Source organism: Geotrypetes seraphini, chromosome 2 (genome assembly GCF_902459505.1).
Source record: "Geotrypetes seraphini chromosome 2, aGeoSer1.1, whole genome shotgun sequence".
Lineage (NCBI taxonomy): Eukaryota > Metazoa > Chordata > Amphibia > Gymnophiona > Dermophiidae > Geotrypetes > Geotrypetes seraphini.
The window spans coordinates 522,147,497-522,171,191 of record NC_047085.1 but is presented as its reverse complement, the minus strand read 5'-3'; the positions used below and the strand labels follow the sequence as shown (position 1 = coordinate 522,171,191).

The window sequence follows — 23,695 nt, the reverse complement described above, 5'->3', positions numbered from 1 at the left end:
CTGTATGTTTCCTCTCCTCCAGACCTCATTCTCTCCCCCAACTTTTTCTTTCTGTCTCCCTGTTCCCCCTTCTTTCTGTCTCCCTGTCTGCCCCCTTTCTTTCTTTCTCCGTGCCCTCCCCCAAGCCACTCGGTTTGCTGCCACCGCCATCGGGGAACAGCCCCCAAGCCACTGACGTCAATTCTGACGTAGGAGAGGAAGTTCCGGGCCAACAAGGCATTTCTCCTCATTCCATCCAGCCTGAGCCCCATCTCTCCTTGATCCAGCATTTCCCTTCTGTGTCTGTCAGAATTACCATTCCACCTATTTTCCAGCATCACCCTTCTTTGTGTCCATCTCACCTATATCCCTATCTCACCACTTTTTCAGAATCTTCATTTGTCTCTGTCCTTATCTTTACGCCATGTTCACCATTTGCCCTTTCAATGTCTTTATCTCCCCCCCCCCCACACTTTTTCGGCATTACTTCTATGTCTCTATTTCACCTCCTCTTCATGTCCCCTCTGTATCTCTATCCTTATTCAGTAGGTCCTGCTTACCCTTTCTCTTCTTTGTGTCACTATCTCCATTTTCAGCTTTCCCCCCTTTTCCTTTGTTACTGCACCCTGTAGCTAGAATCTTTCCACCCTCCCTCCACTCCGGCCCAGCCCAGTATGAAAGATTTCCTTTTGTTTCCCTCCCCTCTCTCTTTCTCTCTCTCTTCTCCTCCCTCACCCACGAGTCCTGCATCTGGCCCTCTCCCTTCTACCTGCACCTGGCAACACCCCCCTGCTCCGCGGCTCTCTTCAGCAACTCGTCAGCAGCAGTGATCAAGACAAGCTGCCGACATCGAGGCCTTCCCTCTACGAGTCCCGCCTTTGTGGAAAAAGGAAGTTGAAACAAGCGGGACTCGCAGAGGGTAGGCCCCGACGTCAGAAGCTGCTGCTGAGTTGCCGAAGAGAGCCGCGGAGCAGGGGATGTGGCCGGAAGCAGGTAGAAGGGAGAGGGAGATAGGAAGGCTGTAGATCTCCGGAGCATGACACCGACCCCGGCCAGGATGATTTCTTTTTCAGGCACCTTACAAGTCCAGTGTCGCGGCGGGAAATAGCCATGCTGAGCAGTGAGCTCAGCACTACACAGATGAAAGCCTTACTTGCTGATTGGTCCGGCGGCACGGCGGGGCGGGGCCGCCGGACCAATCAGCAAGCAAGGCTTTCATCTGTGTATGTGCTGAGCTCACTGCTCAGCATGGCTATTTCCCGCCACGACGCTGGACTTGTAAGGTGCATGCCTGCGTGACACACTACCGGAGCCGCAGCAAAGGTGGAAAAGAGCCGCATGCGGCTCTGGAGCCGCAGGTTGCCGACCCCCGCTCTAGGGTATACATATTCAGGGCTTCCAGTCTCTCCTCATACGTCTTCTGGCGCAAGCTTCCTATCATTTTCGTCGCCTTCCTCTGGACCGCCTCAAGTCTTCTTACGTCTTTCGCCAGATACTGTCTCCAAAACTGAACACAATACTCCAAGTGGGGCCTCACCAATGACCTGTACAGGGGCATCAACACCTTCTTCCTTCTACTGACTACGGCTCTCTTTATACAGCCCAGAATCCTTCTGGCAGCAGCCACTGCCTTGTCACACTGTTTTTTCACCTTTAGATCTTCGGACACTATAACCCCAAGGTCCCTCTCCCCGTCCGTGCAAATCAGCTTCTCTCCTCCCAGCATATACGGTTCCTTCCTATTATTAATCCCCAAATGCATTACTCTGCTTTTCTTTGCATTGAATTTTAGTTGCCAGGCATTAGACCATTCCTCTAACTTTTGCAGATCCTTTTTCATATTTTCCACTTCCTCTTCGGTGTCTACTCTGTTACAAATCTTGGTATTATCTGCAGAAAGGCACACTTTTCCTTCTAACCCTTCAGCAATGTCACTCACAAACATATTGAACAGGATTGGCCCCAGCACCGAACCCTGAGGGACTCCACTACTCACCTTTCCTTCCTTCGAGCGACTTCCATTAACCACCACCCTCTGGCGTCTGTCCGACAGCCAGTTTCTGACCCAGTTCACCACTTTGGGTCCTAACTTCAGCCCTTCAAGTTTGTTCAACAGCCTCCTATGAGGAACTGTATCAAAGGCTTTGCTGAAATCCAAGTAAATTACATCTAGCATATGTCCTCGATCCAGCTCTCTGGTCACCCAATCAAAAAATTCAATCAGGTTCGTTTGGCACGATTTACCTTTTGTAAAGCCATGTTGCCTCGGATCCTGTAACCCATTAGATTCAAGGAAATACACTATCCTTTCTTTCAGCAACACTTCCATTATTTTTCCAACAATTGAAGTGAGGCTCACCGGCCTGTAGTTTCCTGCTTCATCCTTGTGACCACTTTTATGAATAGGGACCACATCCGCTCTCCTCCAATCCCCAGGAATCACTCCCGTCTCCAGAGATTTGTTGAACAAGTCTTTAATAGGACTCGCCAGAATCTCTCTGAGCTCCCTTAGTATCCTGGGATGGATCCCGTCTGGTCCCATCGCTTTGTCCACCTTCAGTTTTTCAAGTTGCTCATAAACACCCTCCTCCGTGAACGGCGCAGAATCTACTCCATTTTCTCGTGTAACTTTGCCGGACAATCTCGGTCCTACTCCAGGATTTTCTTCTGTGAACACAGAACAGAAGTATTTGTTTAGCACATTTGCTTTCTCCTCATCACTCTCCACATATTTGTTCCCAGCATCTTTTAGCCTAGCAATTCCATTTTTTATCTTCCTCCTTTCACTAATATATCTGAAAAAATTTTTATCTCCCTTTTTTACATTTTTAGCCATTTGTTCTTCCGCCTGTGCCTTCGCCAAACGTATCTCTCTCTTGGCTTCTTTCAGTTTCACCCTGTAGTCCTTTCTGATTTAGCTGATTTAGCACGCACTAAATGCTAATGCGGCCATAGAATACAATGGGCGCACGCTAAATCGGATAGCGCACCACAGTATAAGAGGGGGTATATGTTTAGTATTTTTATTTATTTTTATTGTTGGTCATTTTAAAAGTAGCTCGCAAGCCAAAAAAGTGTAGGCACCCCTGACTTTAAGTATCGTGCGGCCGCGCTTCTACTTTATTAAAAGTCCATTTTCCAAAAAGCATATTTAAGCAATATATCTCAGTCATTTTAATACAAAAGCATATTTTGCATCTTTAATAGGATTAGAGGGAACCCGATGCACCCTCTCCATCTCCAGTGGAGGTTGAAATTCTGGTGGCCCAACTGGAAGGACTGGTCCTATACCAAACAGTAATGGGAAAACCTTAGATGTACTGTTTGGTAAACCCACAAAAGCATTTGAAAAAAACATCCAATTGGGCAGCAAAAGTGAATGAAATTGAGCTGAAACCTGCAGAAACATCCGGCCAGAGGTGGCAGCAGCGATTTTTCTATCAGGCTAAAGAGATAGTTGGTGCTTTCCTTGCTCTGCTCTCATTCACTGCCATGTGCCAGGAAGTGACTCCATGACACATTGACTGTCCTGTCTCCGCCCCTTCCACTGATTGGTCACAAGACTCCTGAAGGAGGAGACAGAGGGACAATATGACACCCTATGACACTGATTGGAATGTACATTCTACCTTAGGATTGGTCAGAAACAGAATGCTCCTAGGAAGGCATAGAAGGGGAGAATGCTCATGTGGGTGGAGTCAAAAGGAGGCGGTCTTTCAAGTTTCTCTGGCACTGATTGGTCAGACTCCTGGGGAAGGAGTGAAGGGGGGAGATGCAGATCCCTCTTCTTTTTCCTGCCTTTGTCTCTTTTTCCTCCATTAGGAGCCAAGGCTGGAGCTGGTGCTGCGGAGAAGGGCAGGAGGATGGCTGAGCAGGTAGAAGAGGGACTGAGCCTGGCACTACCCCCTCCACTCCCCAGGCTCTTCTTCCTCATTCTCCTTCTGCTTTAGCACAATCTCACTTTCTGCTTCCTGGCACTGCTCCCTCCACTCCCCAGGCTCTTCTTCCTCATTCTCCTCCTGCTTTAGGACAATCTCACTTTCTGTTTCCTGGCACTGCTCCCTCCACTCCCCAGGCTCTTCTTCCTCATTCTCCTCCTGCTTTAGCACAATCTCACTTTCTGCTTCCTGGCACTGCTCCCTCCACTCCCCAGGCTCTTCTTCCTCATTCTCCTCCTGCTTTAGGACAATCTCACTTTCTGCTTCCTGACACTGCTCCCTCCACTCCCCAGGCTCTTCTTCCTCATTCTCCTCCTGCTTTAGGACATTCTCACTTTCTGCTTCCTGGCACTGCTCCATCCACTCCCCAGGCTCTTCTTCCTCATTCTCCTCCTCCTTTAGGACAATCTCACTTTCTGCTTCCTGGCACTGCTCCCTCCACTCCCCAGACTCTTCTTCCTCCACTCCCCAGACTCTTCTTCCCCATTCTCCTCCTGCTTTAGGACATTCTCACTTTCTGCTTCCTGGCACTGCTCCATCCACTCCCCAGGCTCTTCTTCCTCATTCTCCTCCTCCTTTAGGACAATCTCACTTTCTGCTTCCTGGCACTGCTCCCTCCACTCCCCAGACTCTTCTTCCTCCACTCCCCAGACTCTTCTTCCCCATTCTCCTCCTGCTTTAGGACATTCTCACTTTCTGCCTCCTGGCACTGCTCCCTCCACTCCCCAGGCTCTTCTTCCTCATTCTCCTCCTGCTTTAGCACAATCTCACTTTCTGCTTCCTGGCACAGCTCCCTCCACTCCCCAGGCTCTTCTTCCTCATTCTCCTCCTGCTTTAGGACAATCTCACTTTCTGCTTCCTGGCACTGCTCCCTCCACTCGCCAGACTCTTCTTCCTCATTCTCCTCCTGCTTTAGGACAATCTCACTTTCTGCTTCCTGGCACAGCTCCCTCCACTCCCCAGGCTCTTCTTCCTCATTCTCCTCCTGCTTTAGGACAATCTCACTTTCTGCTTCCTGGCACTGCTCCCTCCACTCGCCAGACTCTTCTTCCTCATTCTCCTCCTGCTTTAGGACAATCTCACTTTCTGCTTCCTGGCACAGCTCCCTCCACTCCCCAGGCTCTTCTTCCTCATTCTCCTCCTGCTTTAGGACAATCTCACTTTCTGCTTCCTGGCACTGCTCCCTCCACTCCCCAGACTCTTCTTCCTCATTCTCCTCCTGCTTTAGGACAATCTCACTTTCTGCTTCCTGGCACTAACTCCCTCCACTCCCCAGGCTCTTCTTCCTCATTCTCCTCCTGCTTTAGGACAATCTCACTTTCTGCTTCCTGGCACTGCTCTCTCCACTCCCCAGGCTCTTCTTCCTCATTCTCCTCCTGCTTTAGGACAATCTCACTTTCTGCTTCCTGGCACAGCTCCCTCCACTCCCCAGGCTCTTCTTCCTCATTCTCCTCCTGCTTTAGGAGAATCTCACTTTCTGCTTCCTGGCACTACCCCCTCCACTCCCCAGGCTCTTCTTCCTCATTCTCCTCCTGCTTTAGGACAATCTCACTTTCTGCTTCCTGGCACTGCTCCCTCCACTCCCCAGGCTCTTCTTCCTCATTCTCCTCCTGCTTTAGGACAATCTCACTTTCTGCTTCCTGGCACTGCTCCATCCACTCCCCAGGCTCTTCTTCCTCATTCTCCTCCTGCTTTAGGAGAATCTCACTTTCTGCTTCCTGGCACTACCCCCTCCACTCCCCAGGCTCTTCTTCCTCATTCTCCTCCTGCTTTAGGACATTCTCACTTTCTGCTTCCTGGCACTGCTCCCTCCACTCCCCAGGCACTGCTCCCTCCACTCCCCAGGCTCTTCTTCCTCATTCTCCTCCTGCTTTAGGAGAATCTCACTTTCTGCTTCCTGGCACTGCTCCCTCCACTCCCCAGGCTCTTCTTCCTCATTCTCCTCCTGCTTTAGGACATTCTCACTTTCTGCTTCCTGGCACTACCCCCTCCACTCCCCAGGCTCTTCTTCCTCATTCTCCTCCTGCTTTAGGACATTCTCACTTTCTGCTTCCTGGCACTGCTCCCTCCACTCCCCAGGCTCTTCTTCCTCATTCTCCTCCTGCTTTAGGACAATCTCACTTTCTGCTTCCTGGCACTGCTCCCTCCACTCCCCAGGCTCTTCTTCCTCATTCTCCTCCTGCTTTAGGACAATCTCACTTTCTGCTTCCTGGCACAGCTCCCTCTACTCCCCAGGCTCTTCTTCCTCATTCTCCTCCTGCTTTAGGAGAATCTCACTTTCTGCTTCCTGGCACTGCTCCCTCCTCTCCCCAGGCTCTTCTTCCTCATTCTCCTCCTGCTTTAGGACAATCTCACTTTCTGCTTCCTGGCACAGCTCCCTCCACTCCCCAGGCTCTTCTTCCTCATTCTCCTCCTGCTTTAGGAGAATCTCACTTTCTGCTTCCTGGCACTACCCCCTCCACTCCCCAGGCTCTTCTTCCTCATTCTCCTCCTGCTTTAGGACAATCTCACTTTCTGCTTCCTGGCACTGCTCCCTCCACTCCCCAGGCTCTTCTTCCTCATTCTCCTCCTGCTTTAGGACAATCTCACTTTCTGCTTCCTGGCACTGCTCCCTCCACTCCCCAGGCTCTTCTTCCTCATTCTCCTCCTGCTTTAGGAGAATCTCACTTTCTGCTTCCTGGCACTACCCCCTCCACTCCCCAGGCTCTTCTTCCTCATTCTCCTCCTGCTTTAGGACATTCTCACTTTCTGCTTCCTGGCACTGCTCCCTCCACTCCCCAGGCACTGCTCCCTCCACTCCCCAGGCTCTTCTTCCTCATTCTCCTCCTGCTTTAGGAGAATCTCACTTTCTGCTTCCTGGCACTGCTCCCTCCACTCCCCAGGCTCTTCTTCCTCATTCTCCTCCTGCTTTAGGACATTCTCACTTTCTGCTTCCTGGCACTACCCCCTCCACTCCCCAGGCTCTTCTTCCTCATTCTCCTCCTGCTTTAGGACATTCTCACTTTCTGCTTCCTGGCACTGCTCCCTCCACTCCCCAGGCTCTTCTTCCTCATTCTCCTCCTGCTTTAGGACAATCTCACTTTCTGCTTCCTGGCACTGCTCCCTCCACTCCCCAGGCTCTTCTATCTCATTCTCCTCCTGCTTTAGGACAATCTCACTTTCTGCTTCCTGGCACAGCTCCCTCCACTCCCCAGGCTCTTCTTCCTCATTCTCCTCCTGCTTTAGGAGAATCTCACTTTCTGCTTCCTGGCACTACCCCCTCCACTCCCCAGGCTCTTCTTCCTCATTCTCCTCCTGCTTTAGGACAATCTCACTTTCTGCTTCCTGGCACTGCTCCCTCCTCTCCCCAGGCTCTTCTTCCTCATTCTCCTCCTGCTTTAGGACAATCTCACTTTCTGCTTCCTGGCACAGCTCCCTCCACTCCCCAGGCTCTTCTTCCTCATTCTCCTCCTGCTTTAGGAGAATCTCACTTTCTGCTTCCTGGCACTTCCCCCTCCACTCCCCAGGCTCTTCTTCCTCATTCTCCTCCTGCTTTAGGACATTCTCACTTTCTGCTTCCTGGCACTGCTCCCTCCACTCCCCAGGCACTGCTCCCTCCACTCCCCAGGCTCTTCTTCCTCATTCTCCTCCTGCTTTAGGAGAATCTCACTTTCTGCTTCCTGGCACTGCTCCCTTCACTCCCCAGGCTCTTCTTCCTCATTCTCCTCCTGCTTTAGGACATTCTCACTTTCTGTTTCCTGGCACTACCCCCTCCACTCCCCAGGCTCTTCTTCCTCATTCTCCTCCTGCTTTAGGACATTCTCACTTTCTGCTTCCTGGCACTGCTTCCTCCACTCCCCAGGCTCTTCTTCCTCATTCTCCTCCTGCTTTAGGACAATCTCACTTTCTGCTTCCTGGCACTGCTCCCTCCACTCCCCAGGCTCTTCTTCCTCATTCTCCTCCTGCTTTAGGACAATCTCACTTTCTGCTTCCTGGCACAGCTCCCTCCACTCCCCAGGCTCTTCTTCCTCATTCTCCTCCTGCTTTAGGAGAATCTCACTTTCTGCTTCCTGGCACTACCCCCTCCACTCCCCAGGCTCTTCTTCCTCATTCTCCTCCTGCTTTAGGACATTCTCACTTTCTGCTTCCTGGCACTGCTCCCTACACTCCCCAGGCACTGCTCCCTCCACTCCCCAGGCTCTTCTTCCTCATTCTCCTCCTGCTTTAGGAGAATCTCACTTTCTGCTTCCTGGCACTACTCTCTCCACTCCCCAGGCTCTTCTTCCTCATTCTCCTCCTGCTTTAGGACAATCTCACTTTCTTCTTCCTCCAATCCCCAGGCTCTTCTTCCTCATTCTTCTCCTGCTTTTGGACAATCTCACTCTCTGCTTCCTGACATCTCTTTCCAAGGGGATTGGGGGCACTGGAAGCCTTCTTTTGCTACTCTGGAGCTTGGTGTTATATTTTTGTAGGTTTTTTTAGTAGTTTTCTTGGGGACTAAATGACCAAATTGAAATGCAGTCTGTGCTTATGGTTTGAGTGCTTGAAGTGAAACCATTCGAGCACTGGGTGGTACCCTGATGCTAATCACCTTTTGTCCAGACATTAGGTTTTGAGCATCGGCCCATGGGGGAGGCAGATTGACAGAGAAGTATGGGATGCGTTTGCACCGGGAGGAAGTTGTGTTTGCTGGAATGGGAAGAAAGAAAAGAAAAGCTAGGGGAGTGGGCAGAGAAAACCACCAGGTGGAAGGGTCATCTATCTTAGGGAGGGGTTCATACTGGTTGGAGAAGGGAGGACTGTGTGTTGGGGGGGGGAGAGAAATTACAGCCAAAGCAGAATTTAACTACACTTTCAATGCCAAAAGAAAGGCATGAGGGTGGTCACGTGGCAGGAGAGTGCATCCTTCTGAAATCTAATGCGTTCTGAGCACCTCCTTGAGTGTTTCTCTGGTTTGTTTCAGATGTGGGTGAAGTTGGAGGACGTCACCGTCTCTTTCTCCCAGGAGGAGTGGGAGTATTTAGATGAAGGACAGAAGGAGCTTCACCGAGAGGTGATGAAGGAGAATTATGAGCTCCTGCGGACTCTAGGTAAGAACATAAGAACATAAGAAGATGCCTCCGCTGAGGCAGACCAGAGGTCCATCCTGCCCAGCGGGTCTGCTCCCGCGGCGGCCCATCAGTCCCACTGCCTGAACAGTGGTCCCAGACTAATTTTGTAACTTACCTCTAATCCTAATCCTAAACCTACCTCCACTCCTATCTGTACCCCTCAATCCCTTTGTCTTCCAGGTACCTATCCAAACCTTCTTTGAAGCCCTGTAGCGTGCTCCTGCTTATCACATCTTCCGGTAGCGTGTTCTATGTATCCACCACCCTCTGGGTGAAAAAGAACTTCCTGGCGCTTGTTCTAAACCTGTCCCCTTTCAATTTCTCCGAGTGACACCTTGTACTTGTGGCTCCCAATAATTTGAAAAATCTGTCCCTGTCTACTTTTTCTATGCCCTTCATGATCTTGAAGGTTTCTATCTTGTCTCCTCTAAGTCTCCGCTTTTCCAGGGAGAAAAGCCCCAGCTTTTTCAGTCTGTCAGTATATGAGAGGTCTTCCATACCCTTTATTAGCTTAGTTGCTCTTCTCTGGACTCTCTCAAGTACCGCCATGTCCTTCTTAAGGTACGGCGACCAGTACTGGACACAGTACTCCAGGTGCGGGCGCACCATTGCACGATACAGTGGCAGGATGACTTCCTTCGTCCTGGTCGTGATACCCTTCTTAATGATACCCAACATTTTGTTTGCTTTCCTTGAGGCTGTGGCGCACTGCGCTGACGCCTTCAAGGTTGTGTCTACCATCACTCCCAGGTCTCTTTCAAGGTTGCTCACCCCCAGCGGTGATCCCCCCATTTTGTAAGTGAACATCGGGTTCTTTTTCCCTACATGCATGACCTTGCATTTACCTATGTTGAAGCTCTATGGATTCCCCTTTGACATCATTTACCTTGACTTCCAAAAAGCCTTCGACAAGGTGCCACACGAAAGACTGCTAAGGAAGCTATGGAACCACGGGGTGCAAGGGGAGGTCCACTGATGGATCAAAAACTGGCTGGCGGACAGGAAACAGAGGGTTGGAGTAAAGGGCCATTACTCAGACTGGCAATGGGTCACGAGCGGAGTTCCACAGGGGTCGGTGTTGGGACCACTCCTGTTCAACATATTTATTAACGACCTGGAGGCAGGGACAAAATGTGAGGTTATTAAATTTGCAGATGACACCAAACTGTACAGCAGGGCTAATAACATGGAGGACTGCGAAAATCTCCAAAAAGATCTGACAACGCTGGAAGGGTGGGCCAAAAAGTGGCAAATGAGCTTCAACATAGGGAAATGTAAGGATTGCATGATCTGCGTTTTGGGGACATTTGAGACTTTTCCCCTGACTCCAGCTCCTGCTCTTTGCCTGGGTCAGTACCTGAGATTGGTTCTGTAGGTCTTTTCACTTGAGACCAGCCCTTGCCAGTCAACACTCAGTATTTACAAGTGTTTGTGATGAAAGCAGGAAACCTGGAGCAGATTTTCTGTTATTCCTTATGTTAAAATCCCTCCTCAGGCCATAAGGAGTGTCTGGCAGTGGGTTAGTCTGAGGTGGCACTCTAGGGGGCGCTATGGTACGTTAATACTCTTGCTCCTTCCTCGTTGAGGTGCAGTCCGTCCTTCCTGTAGTACTTGCTTCTTTTCCAGAACGTTGTCCAGTTGCGCACGAAGTCAAAGCCTTCCTCTTCGCACCATCGTCTCATCCAGGCGTTGATCGCTTGCAGTTCCCCTTGCCTCCTTCCATCCGCTCTTGGTACCGGGAGGATCTCGGAGAAGGCCACCTTCACCTCCCTGATCTTCAGTATTCTTCCGAGTGAGCGGAGCTGACCCTTCATTTCTTCCCTGTCATATTTCCGTCCGCTCACATCGTTGGTTCCCACGTGGATAAGCACAACAGTGTCCTCTCCCCCTGCGCTGTCTATGATCCTGGAGATCCTGTTGGCCACATCCTTCACTCTTGCTCCTGGCAGGCAGGTGACGAGTCTATCCTCTCTCCCTCCTGCGGTGTAGCTGTCCACATGCCGTACGATGGAGTCTCCCACGATGATCCCCATCTTCTTTATTCGGTGGTTCCTTGGGGGTCGTAAGTCTACATCCATGGTATAGGGCCGATCTTCTTCTTCCTGCGATACTCCTGAAGTCGTTTTCTGCTCTTCGGGTGGGGGGGGGTGTCCTCCTGCAGTCTCCCTCTTACTCCTGGTGTGTGATCGCCCCTTGTCTCCGCTTCCTTTTCTCCAGAATTTGCAGGGTCTAAAACCGGATTGAGTTTCATGTAGGAGAGAGAACTGATTAAGAGAATCCATCAGTTGGGTGTGTACCAATCCCTCCATGATTTTTACAATAAACGGAATGGATGCTACCGGTCTGTAGTTGGTTATTAGGGCTGAAGATTCTTTATGATTTTTTAGGATTGGGGTTATTATTATGTGACCGTTATTAGTGGGGAACTTCCCAGTTTTTAGGTTATGGGTTAAGTATTTCAGCAACGATAGTTTAAATTTTAATGGCGCCACTTTCATAATTTCTGGGGTGCATGAGTCCAGAGCGCAATAAGATTTAGAGTACAGTGGTGCCTCGCATAACAGACGCCTCGCACAGCGGACGCTGCGCACAACGAACTTTATGTCTTGCTTCGTTCAACGGACTTCGTTTCACACAATGGAGTCGCCCGAGCTGCATCCTTCCAGGGTTGGTCGAGCCGCGAGGGTAGTCTCCTTCTCCTTACCTGCCCTGTCGCAGCACACAGCCGAACGGAAATCTTCCCGATGTCAGCGCTGACGTCGGAGGGAGGGCTTAAGCAAAGCCCTCCCTTCCTCCGACGTCAGCGCTGACATCAGGAAGACTTCCGGTCGGCTGTGTGCGGCTGCGGCAGGGCAGGTAGGAAGAAGGCAATGGCGAACGAAAGAGGGGGGAGGGGGCGGTCCGCCCCGAAGAATGTGCACAGCTGGTCAGGTCCCCCGATCGACCGACAACAGGCCCGGCCGACAAACCTCCCTGCCCTGTAGCCGCGAATCTAAATTACCTCTTACAGCAGCTTCAATACTCCAGCTGCTGTAAGAAGGTAATTTAGATTCGCGGCTACAGGACAGGGAGATTTGTCCGACCGGGCCTGTTCTGTTGTCGGTCGGGTGCAAAAGCGCCACAAAGGTGGAGGCAGGGAGGGAGGAAAGGTGGAGTGGAGAAGGAAAGACGCTTAAGGGGGGAGAAGGCCGCTGAAAGCACATGTTGGAGCAGGGGATGAGAGGGAGGGAGAGAAGGGGAAATATTGGACAAGGGCAGAAGGGATGCTAAATCATAGGGTGACAGGCAGAGAGAACAACAGGAAAAAGAGTGGAAGCAATCTTGAACCCTGAGGGTGAGGGCAGAGAGAGGTGGTGAGATGATTGATCATGGGGAGAGGGACAAAAGGGAATAGAGATGGGATAGGAAGATAGTGGAAGTAAAAGGACAGGGAGATGTATGTTTTTAGATGTATCTAAATAAAAATAATAACAAAAAATTTATCTTTTTTATGCCATCTTAGCATATTTTATGCTACAGAATGAATTATTTTTTTTAACATGTATTGTTATGGGAAAACGCGTTTCACATAACAAACTTTTCGCATAACAAACTTGCTCCTGGAACCAATTAAGTTCGTTGTGTGAGGCACCACTGTATTTGTTATAGAGTTTGGTACAATGATTCCATTCTAAGTCTTGAAAGGAACTCCAGCTCATATCTGCTGGTATTTCATTACCTTGTATGTTAGCTATTTGATGATCAGTAGCTTCTTAGGTTTTTCATTTTTGAATCGAAATGCAGTGCTAAATCATTCACAGAGGGTAACTTAGTGTTGTGTATGGGTGTGGTGTAGCGAGTTGTGTCAAATAAATTCGTGATCAGGTCGAACAGCTCTTTTGTGTTGATTCCTTGGGAACCATTGCAAGATAGGTTGATTTTCGTAGAGTAGAATGCTTTACGTTTGTCTGTCATCAGTTGTTTGTAGATTTTTATGTTAGTTCTCCATTTGTTACGGTCTGCCAATTCTCCAGTTTTTTCCAAATTCTTTCCAGTCGTCTAGCAAGTTGTTTCGTTTTTAGAAGTTCGGTGTCAAACCATTTGTTATATTTATTTGCGCTGCTTTTGCTATTACGTTTAGGGGCAATTTTATCTAAAATGGATGTTCTTGTTGTCGTCCAGTGATCCCAGAAATCGATTCCTTCTTCTATCTCCGCTTGAGTTCATATTGTGACCAGTATTCTTCTGGATTAATATAACCTCTTGTGTGATGTTCTCTTTTTATCATCGGACGTGTTTTAGATTTTCGATGAGGTCAGATTAACTTGAAATAATAAGTAAAATGGTCAGACCAGATATCGGTGACACCAGGTGCCTTCAGGTAGAGAGATGACAGGGTCTAGGATTTCCGTTGTGGACATGGCTACCACATCTAAGTGATGGCCTTTTTCATGTGTTTGTGTGGGTAAAGGGAGGTTGTAGTTGAGTAGGGATAGAAAGTTTTTAAACTCTTTCGTGTTTCATCTAGGTGTATGTTTATGTCTCCTGCGATGATATTGTAAGAAGGACCAATTGAATTGTGTAGGACAAATTCACAGAAGTCTTCTTTGGCTTTGGGCCAGCTTTTTGGTGGGACATAGAATAATATGCAAGATAGGGATTCTTCCAGTTGACTGTTGTTGATTTTACAGGCTAAAATTTCTAGTTGGTTGGTCACTTTGGAATCTAGTAGTTCGAACTCAAATCCCTCTTTAAGAATAATTGCTAATCCTTCTCCTTTTTTTCCTGTGCGGTTTAGCGTAAGGATTTTAAAATTATCTGGTAGGAGATCAATTATTATTGGATCATCTTCAGACAATAGCCAAGTTTCGTTTAGAAAAAGGCAGGCTATTTGCTTGCTGATGATCCAATCATTAATTAGGAAAGCCTTATTCCTGATAGATCTAGTATTAAGATATGCACAGGGAATAGATGCGGGTGTGATAGGTTTGGTAGAGGTAGTGGTTTTGATGGGTTTTACTTGCCTTATTCTTTTTTTAAGGGTTCTTTTATTTGAGATAACATTAATGTGATTTATTACGTCTTCTTGTGGGTTAGTGATGTGTATGATTGATAGATCAGGGTAGTTGATTGATTGTAATTGTGGGTAGAGTGAGTTAACGTCTTTGATGTTGCCACTTAAGAGACAGATCAGTAAAATCAGTAGGAGATTCATGTTTGCAGGGTAGAGTATTTCTTCCTAATACAGAAATTGTATTAGTTTCCCTAAAAATTCTTGATTTATAGTTTGTATGGTTGTTAGATGGATTGATCTAGTTCTTAAAGGTGACCCAAGTGGATATAGTTCTTAAGCAGTCCTAATGCAAGTCTCTAGCAATCTAACAATTATATATGTCTCTGATGGTTACACATGCCTCTAGCAATTACACATGCATCTCAAAATTCATCACCTCTGGTCAGCAATAGAAGGAAGTGGACAACATGCTTCCTGAGGTCGCGCTGACCGTGCAGACATGCTCTCTTCTTGCAAATTTCTAAATAAGTCATAGTCCTGTAATTAGTACCTAATTTTGTAACTCTCCTGGAAATGTCCAGTTTACTCTTTTGAAATCCGCCTAGAACTGCAAGGTTAAGGCGGGATAAAAGTCACTAATGTAATGGTCAAAGCAGAGAATATAGAGGGGTTGAAAAGAGGGTTTTGGCCAGGTACTAGTGACCTGGATTGGTCACCGTGTGAACGGGCTACTGGCTTGATTGGCCATTGGTCTGACCCAGTAAGGCTATTCTTCTGTTCCAAATTAGATTGTAAGCTCTTCTGAGCAGGCATCATCTATTGAATGTTACATCTTTGAGCACTAAAGAAGTGATAAATAAGTTTCTGGAGGAAAGATTTTTAGTCAGGTAGAGAGAAGAGCCAGGAACTAGATCTACTCTAGGGATCTGCCGGAGGGGCCACGGTTGGACTTGATGGAGCTTGAACCGGGCTCGGAAGGACCAAAAGAGCACTTTGACTTGAATATCATCACCCACTCTCTTTGCATCCAGGGCAGGATTAATTTGTCGAAGGCCCCTAGGCACACAAGTCCACTGGGCCCCATGGATTTACCCAGTCTCTTCTTTACTTCTTTATTTCTTTTACTTTAAAATTCAAAACAAACAACAAAGATGACCATACTAGTGCCAGTGTAGTTTTCCTTCTATGCAACCCCTAAACATCTCTGAACAAATCTCCCCTTCCTTCCTAGAGGAAGAGATCTAGGCATGGGGCAAGAAAATTTAGTGCCCATCAATTTATTAGCTTTCAGAGGTTAAAACCTCTCTCTTCAGGTCAGTAAACTATACTCTTGTTACAGTATCCCTGTCCTGACCTGAGGAAAGAAGTTATGGTATAAACAGGATCACCTTATTTCCATTTTCTATTAATAAACAATCATCAACACAGCTACAATAATACTTTATCCTAAAGCAAAAATAAATAAAACAAGTAGAAATTTTTTCTGCCTGTGTTGTCTGGTTTCTGCTTTCCTCATCTCATCATCATTCTCTTCCTTCCATCCACTGTCTGCCCTCTCTCTGCCTCTTCTATATGGTATCTGCTCTCTTTCTATTCCTCTTCCACAAACTGTCTGCCTCTCCCTTCCATATCTCTCTCTCTCCCCTACCCCATTGGTGTGGCATCCATCTACTTCTCTCCGCTCCCTCCATGGTGTGGCATCTGTCTTCTTCCCTTCTGTCTCTCCCTCCCTCCCAGAAGATTTTAGCATCTCTCTCTCTCTCCTCCTTTCTTCCCCACAGATCTGGTATCTGTCTCCTTTTTCCTTTCCTCCTCCCAGGTCTGGTATCTGTCTCTTCCCCTTACTCCCTGCTCTGGCATCTCTCTCTCTGCTCCCTTCCTCATGTCCTTTCCTGGTCTTCCTTCTCAATTTATTTTCTCCCTCTGTCTAAATTCTTTCTTATTATTCAGTCCTCAATGTCCCTCTTTCATTGTATCTACCTATAGCTTGCCAGCTCTTTCCCTCGCTTCTTCCAGTATCTAACTCTATTCTTTCCCCCAATCCAGCATGTTTCATCTTTCCTTTCTCCTTCCCACTGTCTGCTCCCTTCTCTCACCCCACTTCCATTCAAAGTTTGCTCTCCCACTCCCTCCCACTGCCATTCAGCGTCTGTTCCCCTCTCTCTACCCCTTCTATCTACTGTCCGCTCTCTCTCTTGCCCCTTCCATCCACTACCCTCTCTGCCCTTTCCATCCAATGTCCACCCTCTCTCTCTCTCTCTTCCATATGGCATTTTTAAGAGTGTGTGTTTTTTAACAACTGAATTATGTATGTTTATTTAACTGTCTCTCCTTTGTACATGATTCGTTTCAGCTTCACCCCTCTCCATTTTTCTGTCTCCAACCCTTCCCCTATGCTTTGGCATATCTCTCTTCTCCTTTCCTTCCTTCCTTACCAATCAACTCCAAGGCCTGACATCTCTCTCCTTCTCTTCTCTCTATCCCTCCCCCTCCATGCTCAAGCATCTCCTCTCGTTCCTTTCCCTCTGATTTGGCATCTGTCTCCTTAGTTTCTGTTCCTCCTCCCATACCCTGGCATCTTTTTGCTCTCCTTCTCTTCTATCTATACCTCCCCTACATTATCTGACATTTTCTCTCCTTTCTTCCTTTCTCTCCCTCCCTTCTTCCTTGCCCCTAGTCTGCCATCTGTCTACTTCCCTTTCCTCCCCCTCCATGGTCTGGTATCTCCTTTCCTTCCCCTCCCTCCCATGGTCTTGCTTGGCTTCTCTCTTCCTTCTCTCTCCTCAATTGGGTGCAACAGCATTTCTCCCCGCCCCTCCCATCTGACTGCCTGGTTAGGTGAGGACAGATTCTCTCCCTTCCACTCCCTCACTGCCATCTTGCCCACCGCCCATAAGCGAACTGAACCTAGGCCAAGTGGCTCTAACACTGTGCATGCTGCTTTCCCTTCTTCTAAGCAGGAAGTTATGTCATGAGGGGGGAGGAGAAGGGAAGCCGGCGCACTCAGTGTTGGAGCCCCACGGCTTGGCTTGCGGGCGAGAGGACAATGAGGGAATGGAAGGGAAGGAAGTTGACCTCCTCTCACCAGGCAGTTGGAGGCCCCTTGCCCTGTTTACTCTCCCCTAATGCTGGCCCTGGGGCTCCCCTGATATTTTTGGGCCTCAGGCACGTGCATCTCTGGTACTGATCTGCTTGGAAATGTTGTTTTCTGAACAGTGAGTAGGTGGTAAATGTACAAAGGGGTTTTGTATTACTGAACTTGTTCAAAGGTTTAATCCTACAATAATATACATTGTTCTTTTTTTATTTAGAAAAAGATGACCCTAAAAATAATCACTGGAAGCTCAGTGAGAAGCCTGAAGGAGTAAAGATGTTATCAGAAGGAGAGAAAGAGGAAACTTCTTCCTGCTCTGTCTGGGGAGAGAAGGAAAAACATCAAAATCAAAAGTATTCACCAGGAGAGTCAGCTCTGCTCAAGATCACACACACAGGGGAAGACCAGACGGACCAGATGAGAGATCAAAGATGTTCATGTGATGTATGTAAGATATTCCTCAGTGATCGTTCAATTCTGAAACCACATCAGAGATCTGATACTGAAGAGAGATCATCTACATGTACGGACTGTGGGAAAACCTCCAGTCAAAAGGGAGAACAGAAAACCTGCTTAAAAGAGACACATTTTACATGTTCTGACTGTGGGAAAAGTTTCAATAGCAAGAAAGAGCAAATGCAACACAGGAAAAATAATAAAGGAACTGGAATGTGTACAAGTATCGAATATGGGGAAAACCGTATCAATACACGAAGCATTACAAAATGCCAGAAAACCTATACGAACAAGAGAATATCTTCATATCCTGGGTGTAAAAAAAATATAAACCAGGATAAGAATTTCACAAGAAAAAAGAAATTTCACCCAGGAGAAAGATCAGTTTTAAGTACTGAATGTGATAAAAGCTTCAGTGATGGGGAACCATTCACAGATCATAAAAAGGCTGAAACTGGTGAGGAATCAGCCACTTCTACTAAATCAGAAGAAATATTTTGCAAGATGGCAAATATCCCAGAATATCAGGAAACTGACAAAAATGAAAGATTATTTACTTGTGTTGACCGTGGTAAATTCACTTGCTGGAAAGGAAACCAGAGAATGAAGAAGAAAATTCACACAGGAATGAAGCCATTTTCATGCGCTGAGTGTGGTAAAAGCTTCACAACCAAGCAACAGCTCAAAATTCACCTGACAAGCCACACAGGAGTAAAGCCATTTTCATGCGCTGAGTGTGGTAAAAGCTTTAGTCAGAAGGGAAACCTGACAATACACCAAACAATTCATACTGGAGTGAAGCCATTTACATGTACTGAGTGTGGTAAAAGCTTTAGTCGGAGGGAATTATTGAAAAAACACCAGAGAGTCCACAGTGGAGTAAAACCATTTTCATGCACTGAGTGTGGTAAAAGCTTTAGTCATAAGGGAAACCTGACAATACACCAGAGTATCCACACTGGAGTGAGACCATATATATGTACCGAGTGTGGTAAAAGCTTCGGAACAAAAGCAGTTCTTAAAAAGCACCAGGTCATCCACACAGGAGTGAAACTATTTAAGTGTTCTAAATGTGGTAAAAATTTTAATGACAAGGGAACACTGACAGAACACAAGAAAATTCACACTGCAACGAAGCCATTTACATGTACTGAGTGTGGTAAAAGCTTCATTCGTAAGGCAGCCCTCACCGGGCACCAGGCAATCCATACTGGAGTGAAGCCATTTACATGTACTGAGTGTGGTAAAAGCTTCATTCATAAGGCAGCCCTCACCGTGCACCAGGCAATCCATACTGGAGTGAAGCCATTTACATGTACTGAGTGTGGTAAAAGCTTCAGATTTAAATCACAGCTCAAAATTCACCAGATATACCATACAGGAATGAAGCCATTTACATGTACTGAGTGTGGTAAAAGCTTCAGAATTAAATCACAGCTCAAAATTCACCAGATATGCCATACAGGAATGAAGCCATTTACATGTACTGAGTGTGGTAAAAGCTTCATTCGTAAGGGAGACCTCACCAAGCACCAGGCAATCCATAATGCAGTGAAGCCATTTACATGTACTGAGTGTGGTAAAAGCTTCAGAAGAAAGTCATATCTCAAAATTCACCTGATAAGCCATACAGGAGTAAAGCCATTTTCATGTGCTGAGTGTGGTAAAAGCTTTAGTCAGAAGGAATTATTGAAAAAACACCAGACAATCCACAGTGGAGTAAAACCATTTTCATGCACCGAGTGTGGTAAAAGCTTCAGGACAAAGGCACAGCTCAAAATTCACCAGATATACCATACAGGAATGAAGCCATTTACATGTACTGAGTGTGGTAAAAGCTTCAGAATTAAATCACAGCTCAATATTCACCAGATATGCCATACAGGAATGAAGCCATTTACATGTACTGAGTGTGGTAAAAGCTTCATTCATAAGGGAGACCTCACCAAGCACCAGGCAATCCATAATGCAGTGAAGCCATTTACATGTACTGAGTGTGGTAAAAGCTTCAGAAGAAAGTCATATCTCAAAATTCACCTGATAAGCCATACAGGAGTAAAGCCATTTTCATGTGCTGAGTGTGGTAAAAGCTTTAGTCAGAAGGAATTATTGAAAAAACACCAGACAATCCACAGTGGAGTAAAACCATTTTCATGCACCAAGTGTGGTAAAAGCTTCAGGACAAAGGCACAGCTCAAAATTCACCTGACAGTCCACACAGGAGTGAAGTCATTTTCATGCACCGAGTGTGGTAAAAGCTTCAGAACAAAGGCACAACTCAAAATTCACCTGATAATCCATACAGAAGTAAAATCATTTTCATGCACCGAGTGTGGTAAAAGCTTCAGATACAAGGCATATCTCAAAATTCACCTGATAAGCCATACAGGAGTGAAGCCATTTACATGTACTAAGTGTGGTAAAAGCTTCAGAAGCAAACAACAGCTCAAAATTCACCTGAAAAACCATACAGGAGTGAAGCCATTTTCATGCGCCAAGTCTGGTAAAAGCTTTAGTCAGAAGGAACACTGACAAAACACCAGAGAATCCAGATTGAAGTAAAGACATTTTCATGCTCTGATTGTGGTAAAAGCTTTAGTCGGAAGGGAACATTGAAAAAACACCAGACAGTCCACACTGGAGTAAAACCATTTTCATGCACCGAGTGTGGTAAAAGCTTCAGAAGCAAGGCACAGCTCAAAATTCACCTGATAATCCATACAGGAGTGAAGCCATTTTCATGTTCTGAATGTGGCAAAAGCTTCATTCATAAGGCAGCCCTCACAAGACATATCTTCATCCACAGAAGATTGAAGCCATTTAATTGTTCTGAATGTGGTAAAAACTTTAATGACAAGGGAACACTGACAGCACACAAGAAAATTCACCCTGGAGTGAAGCTATTTACATGCACCGAGTGTGGTAAATGCTTCAGAACTAAGTCACAGCTCATAATTCACCTGATAAGCCATACAGGAGTGAAGTCATTTACATGTACTGAGTGTGGTAAAAGCTTTAGTCGGAAGGGAATATTTAAAAAAACACCTGACAGTCCACAGTGGAGTAAAACTATTTTCATGCACCGAGTGTGGTAAAAGCTTTAGTCAGAAGGAACTCTGACAAAACACCAGAGTAAAATTATATTGATGTAATGAGTGTGGTAAAAGCTTCAGTAGGACAGACCTCACAAAGCACCACACCAAACACAAAGGTGTGAAGCCATTTTCACACACTGAATGTGGTAAAAGCTTCATTTGGAAAGAAGCACTCACCATGGACCAGAGAACCCATAGAAGGTTACAGCTGTGTTCATGCACCAGAGAATCTACAGTGGAATGAAACCATTTTGATGTACCAAATGTAAAGGTTTTATTACAAAGAAGACACTCACAGACATAAGACTAGCCACACTAATGAAACCATTTCTATGTTCTGAATGTGATAAGCTTTACTGACAAGGGAACATTGACAAAACACCAGAGAAACTACACTGAAGTCAAGTGTTTACATGTTCTAAGTGTGGTAAAAGCTTCAGTCAGACAGTAAACCTGAAAAAACACCAGAGTATCTGAAGTGAAATCGTATTCATGTACTGAGTGTGGTAAACGCATCAGAAGGAAGCAAGACCTTATAAGATACCAGATCATTTGAAGGGGTGCAATTTCAGTTGGGACACTCTCCATCAAGGGTTATAAGGTTAGTCCAGCAAGTTTCCACTTTTTTCATTCTGTAGGAAAAATATGGAACAAGAAAAGTGGAAACTCGCTGGACTAAGTGTATAGCCCTCGATGGAGACTGCTCCTTCATACATAGAGAAGTGAAGCCATTTTCATTCACTGACTGTGGTAAAATCTTCAGAAGGAAGTCAGACCTCAGAAGACACCAGACAAAGCAAAGAGGAGTGAAGCCATTTTCATATTCCAGTATGGCAAAAAGTATTCATGAGAAGGGAACACTGATAATACACCAGAGGAGGCATATGAAAGTAAACCCATTTCCATATCCTGAGTGTGAGAAAAGCTTCAGAACGAAGACACACCTTAAAAACCACCTGATAATCCATATAGGTGTGAAACAAAATTCATGAACTTAGTTTGGTAAAAGTTTACAGAGAAGGGATCTTGCACCAAGCATCAGAGGATCCAGAGTGGAATGAAATCTTTTCTATGTAGTGAATGTGTATAAGCTTTAGTGACAAGGGGGAACTGAAAATGCAACTGAAAATCCACATCAGAGTGAAGGCATTTACATGTACTGATTGTGAAAATAGCTTCATTTTGAAGGCAGAAATCGTTACATCTCGGAGAATCATAAGAACATAAGCAGTGCCTCTGCCGGGTCAGACCACAGGTCCATCCCGCCCAGCAGTCCGCCCCCCTGCCTGAATCACCAGAAGGGGCCCCCTTGCCCCCTAGGTATCTCATCGAAGTCCTATCTTCCCATCAAAGTCTTAACCCTCCGGCCTTTCACCTACACGACCTGGTGAGCTGTCTACACTCCAGCACCTCCCTCAGTACCCCACGATCCCCTTGTCCCACAGGAATCCGTCCAATCCCTGTTTGAATCCCTGTACTGTACTCTGCTGGATCACTTCCTCCAGGAGCGCATTCCATGTGTCCACGACTCTTTGGGTGAAGAAAAACTTCCTTGCATTTGATTTGAACCTATCCCCCTTCAGTTTCTCTGAGTGCCCCCTCGTACCTGTCGTCCCTTTTAGTCTGAAGAACCTGTCCCTGTCCACCCTCTCTATGCCCATAAGTATTTTGAAGGTCTCTATCATATCCCCCCTGAGCCTCCTTTTTTCCAGAGAAAAGAGCCCCAGTTTATCCAGCCTCTCGGCGTATGGGCAGTTTTCCAGCCCTCTTACCAGTTTCGTTGCTCTCCTTTGGACTCTCTCAAGAACTGCCATGTCCTCCTTGAGGTGCGGCGACCAAAATTGAACGCAGTATTCCAGATGTGGGCGCACCATCGCTCGATTCAGCGGCATGATGACTTCCCGCGTCCTGGTTGTTATGCCCCTCTTGATGATGCCCAGCATCCTGTTGGCGTTCTTCAAGGCTGCTGCACACTGTGCGGATGGTTTCATGGATGGATCCACTAGCACACCCAAATCTCTCTCAAGTCCAGTGTCTCCCAGCAGTCCCCCTCCCATTTTATACTCGAACAACGGGTTCTTTTTCCCTATGTGCATGACCTTGCATTTGTCTACGTTAAAGCACATGTGCCATTTGTTTGCCCAGTCCTCCAGCTTATCGAGGTCCCTTTGCAGTTCCTCACACTCCTCCCTGGTCCTAACTCTGGCGCAGAGTTTGGTATCGTCTGCAAATTTTATAACCTCACACTTTGCCTCCGTTTCCAGGTCATTGATAAATATGTTGAAGAGTAGCGGCCCCAGCACCGATCCCTGTGGCACACCGCTCGTGACTCCCCTCCAGTCAGAATATTGGCCCTTTACTCCGACCCTCTGTAGTCTACCTGACAACCAGTGCTTGATCCATCTGTGTACATCCCCGCCCACCCCGTGGTTCCACAGCTTCCTAAGCAGTCTTTCATGTGGCACCTTGTCAAAGGCCTTTTGAAAGTCGAGGTAAATGATGTCGATGGGTTCCCCTTTGTCCACCTGACTGCTTATTCCCTCAAAGAAGTACAGAAGGTTTGTCAGACACGACCTTCCCTTACAGAATCCGTGCTGGCTTGTCCGCAGTAGGCCATTTTTCTCGATGTGCTCGCAAATGCTGTCCTTGATCATTGCTTCCACCATCTTCCCTATAACTGAAGTCAGGCTCACCGGCCTGTAGTTCCCGGGGTCACCTCTCGATCCCTTCTTAAAGATAGGCGTGACATTCGCCAGTTTCCAGTCCTCTGGTACCTCTCCAGTTGTCAAGGATAGGTTGAAAACATGCTGAATTGTGCCCGCTATTTCCTGTCTTAGTTCCTTTAGAACCCTTGGGTGGATCCCGTCCGGTCCCGGTGATTTGCCGCTTTTTAACCTGTCAATCTGTTTGAGGACATCCTCCCGACTTACCTCTATATGCCCCAATTTTTCGGCCTGCTCCCCACTCATGAGCTCCTCTGAGTCCGGTATATTGGACGTGTCCTCGCTCGTGAAGATCGACGAGAAGAACGTGTTCAACCTCTCAGCTAC

At 47.0% G+C, this 23,695-nt stretch overlaps 2 protein-coding genes across 3 annotated transcripts in view; one reads left to right on the top strand and one right to left on the bottom strand.

Annotated features, from left to right (window-relative positions):
- LOC117354717 (zinc finger protein 850-like) overlaps nucleotides 1–23,695 on the bottom strand; it is a 948,741-nt gene that overhangs the window by 865,842 nt on the left and 59,204 nt on the right. The window lies entirely within an intron of this gene.
- LOC117354724 (zinc finger protein 665-like) lies at nucleotides 3,750–21,978 on the top strand. 2 transcript variants are annotated; one of them, XM_033932653.1, is made up of 3 exons: nucleotides 3,750–3,854; nucleotides 8,860–8,986; nucleotides 17,312–21,978. In XM_033932653.1, exons 1-3 carry the CDS (start codon nucleotides 3,843–3,845, stop codon nucleotides 20,080–20,082), a joined length of 2,910 nt encoding a protein of 969 aa, XP_033788544.1. In that variant the 5' UTR covers nucleotides 3,750–3,842; the 3' UTR covers nucleotides 20,083–21,978. The 2 variants fall into 2 exon arrangements, with proteins under 2 accessions (XP_033788544.1, XP_033788545.1); XM_033932654.1 differs by lacking the exon at nucleotides 3,750–3,854 and adding an exon at nucleotides 8,172–8,364.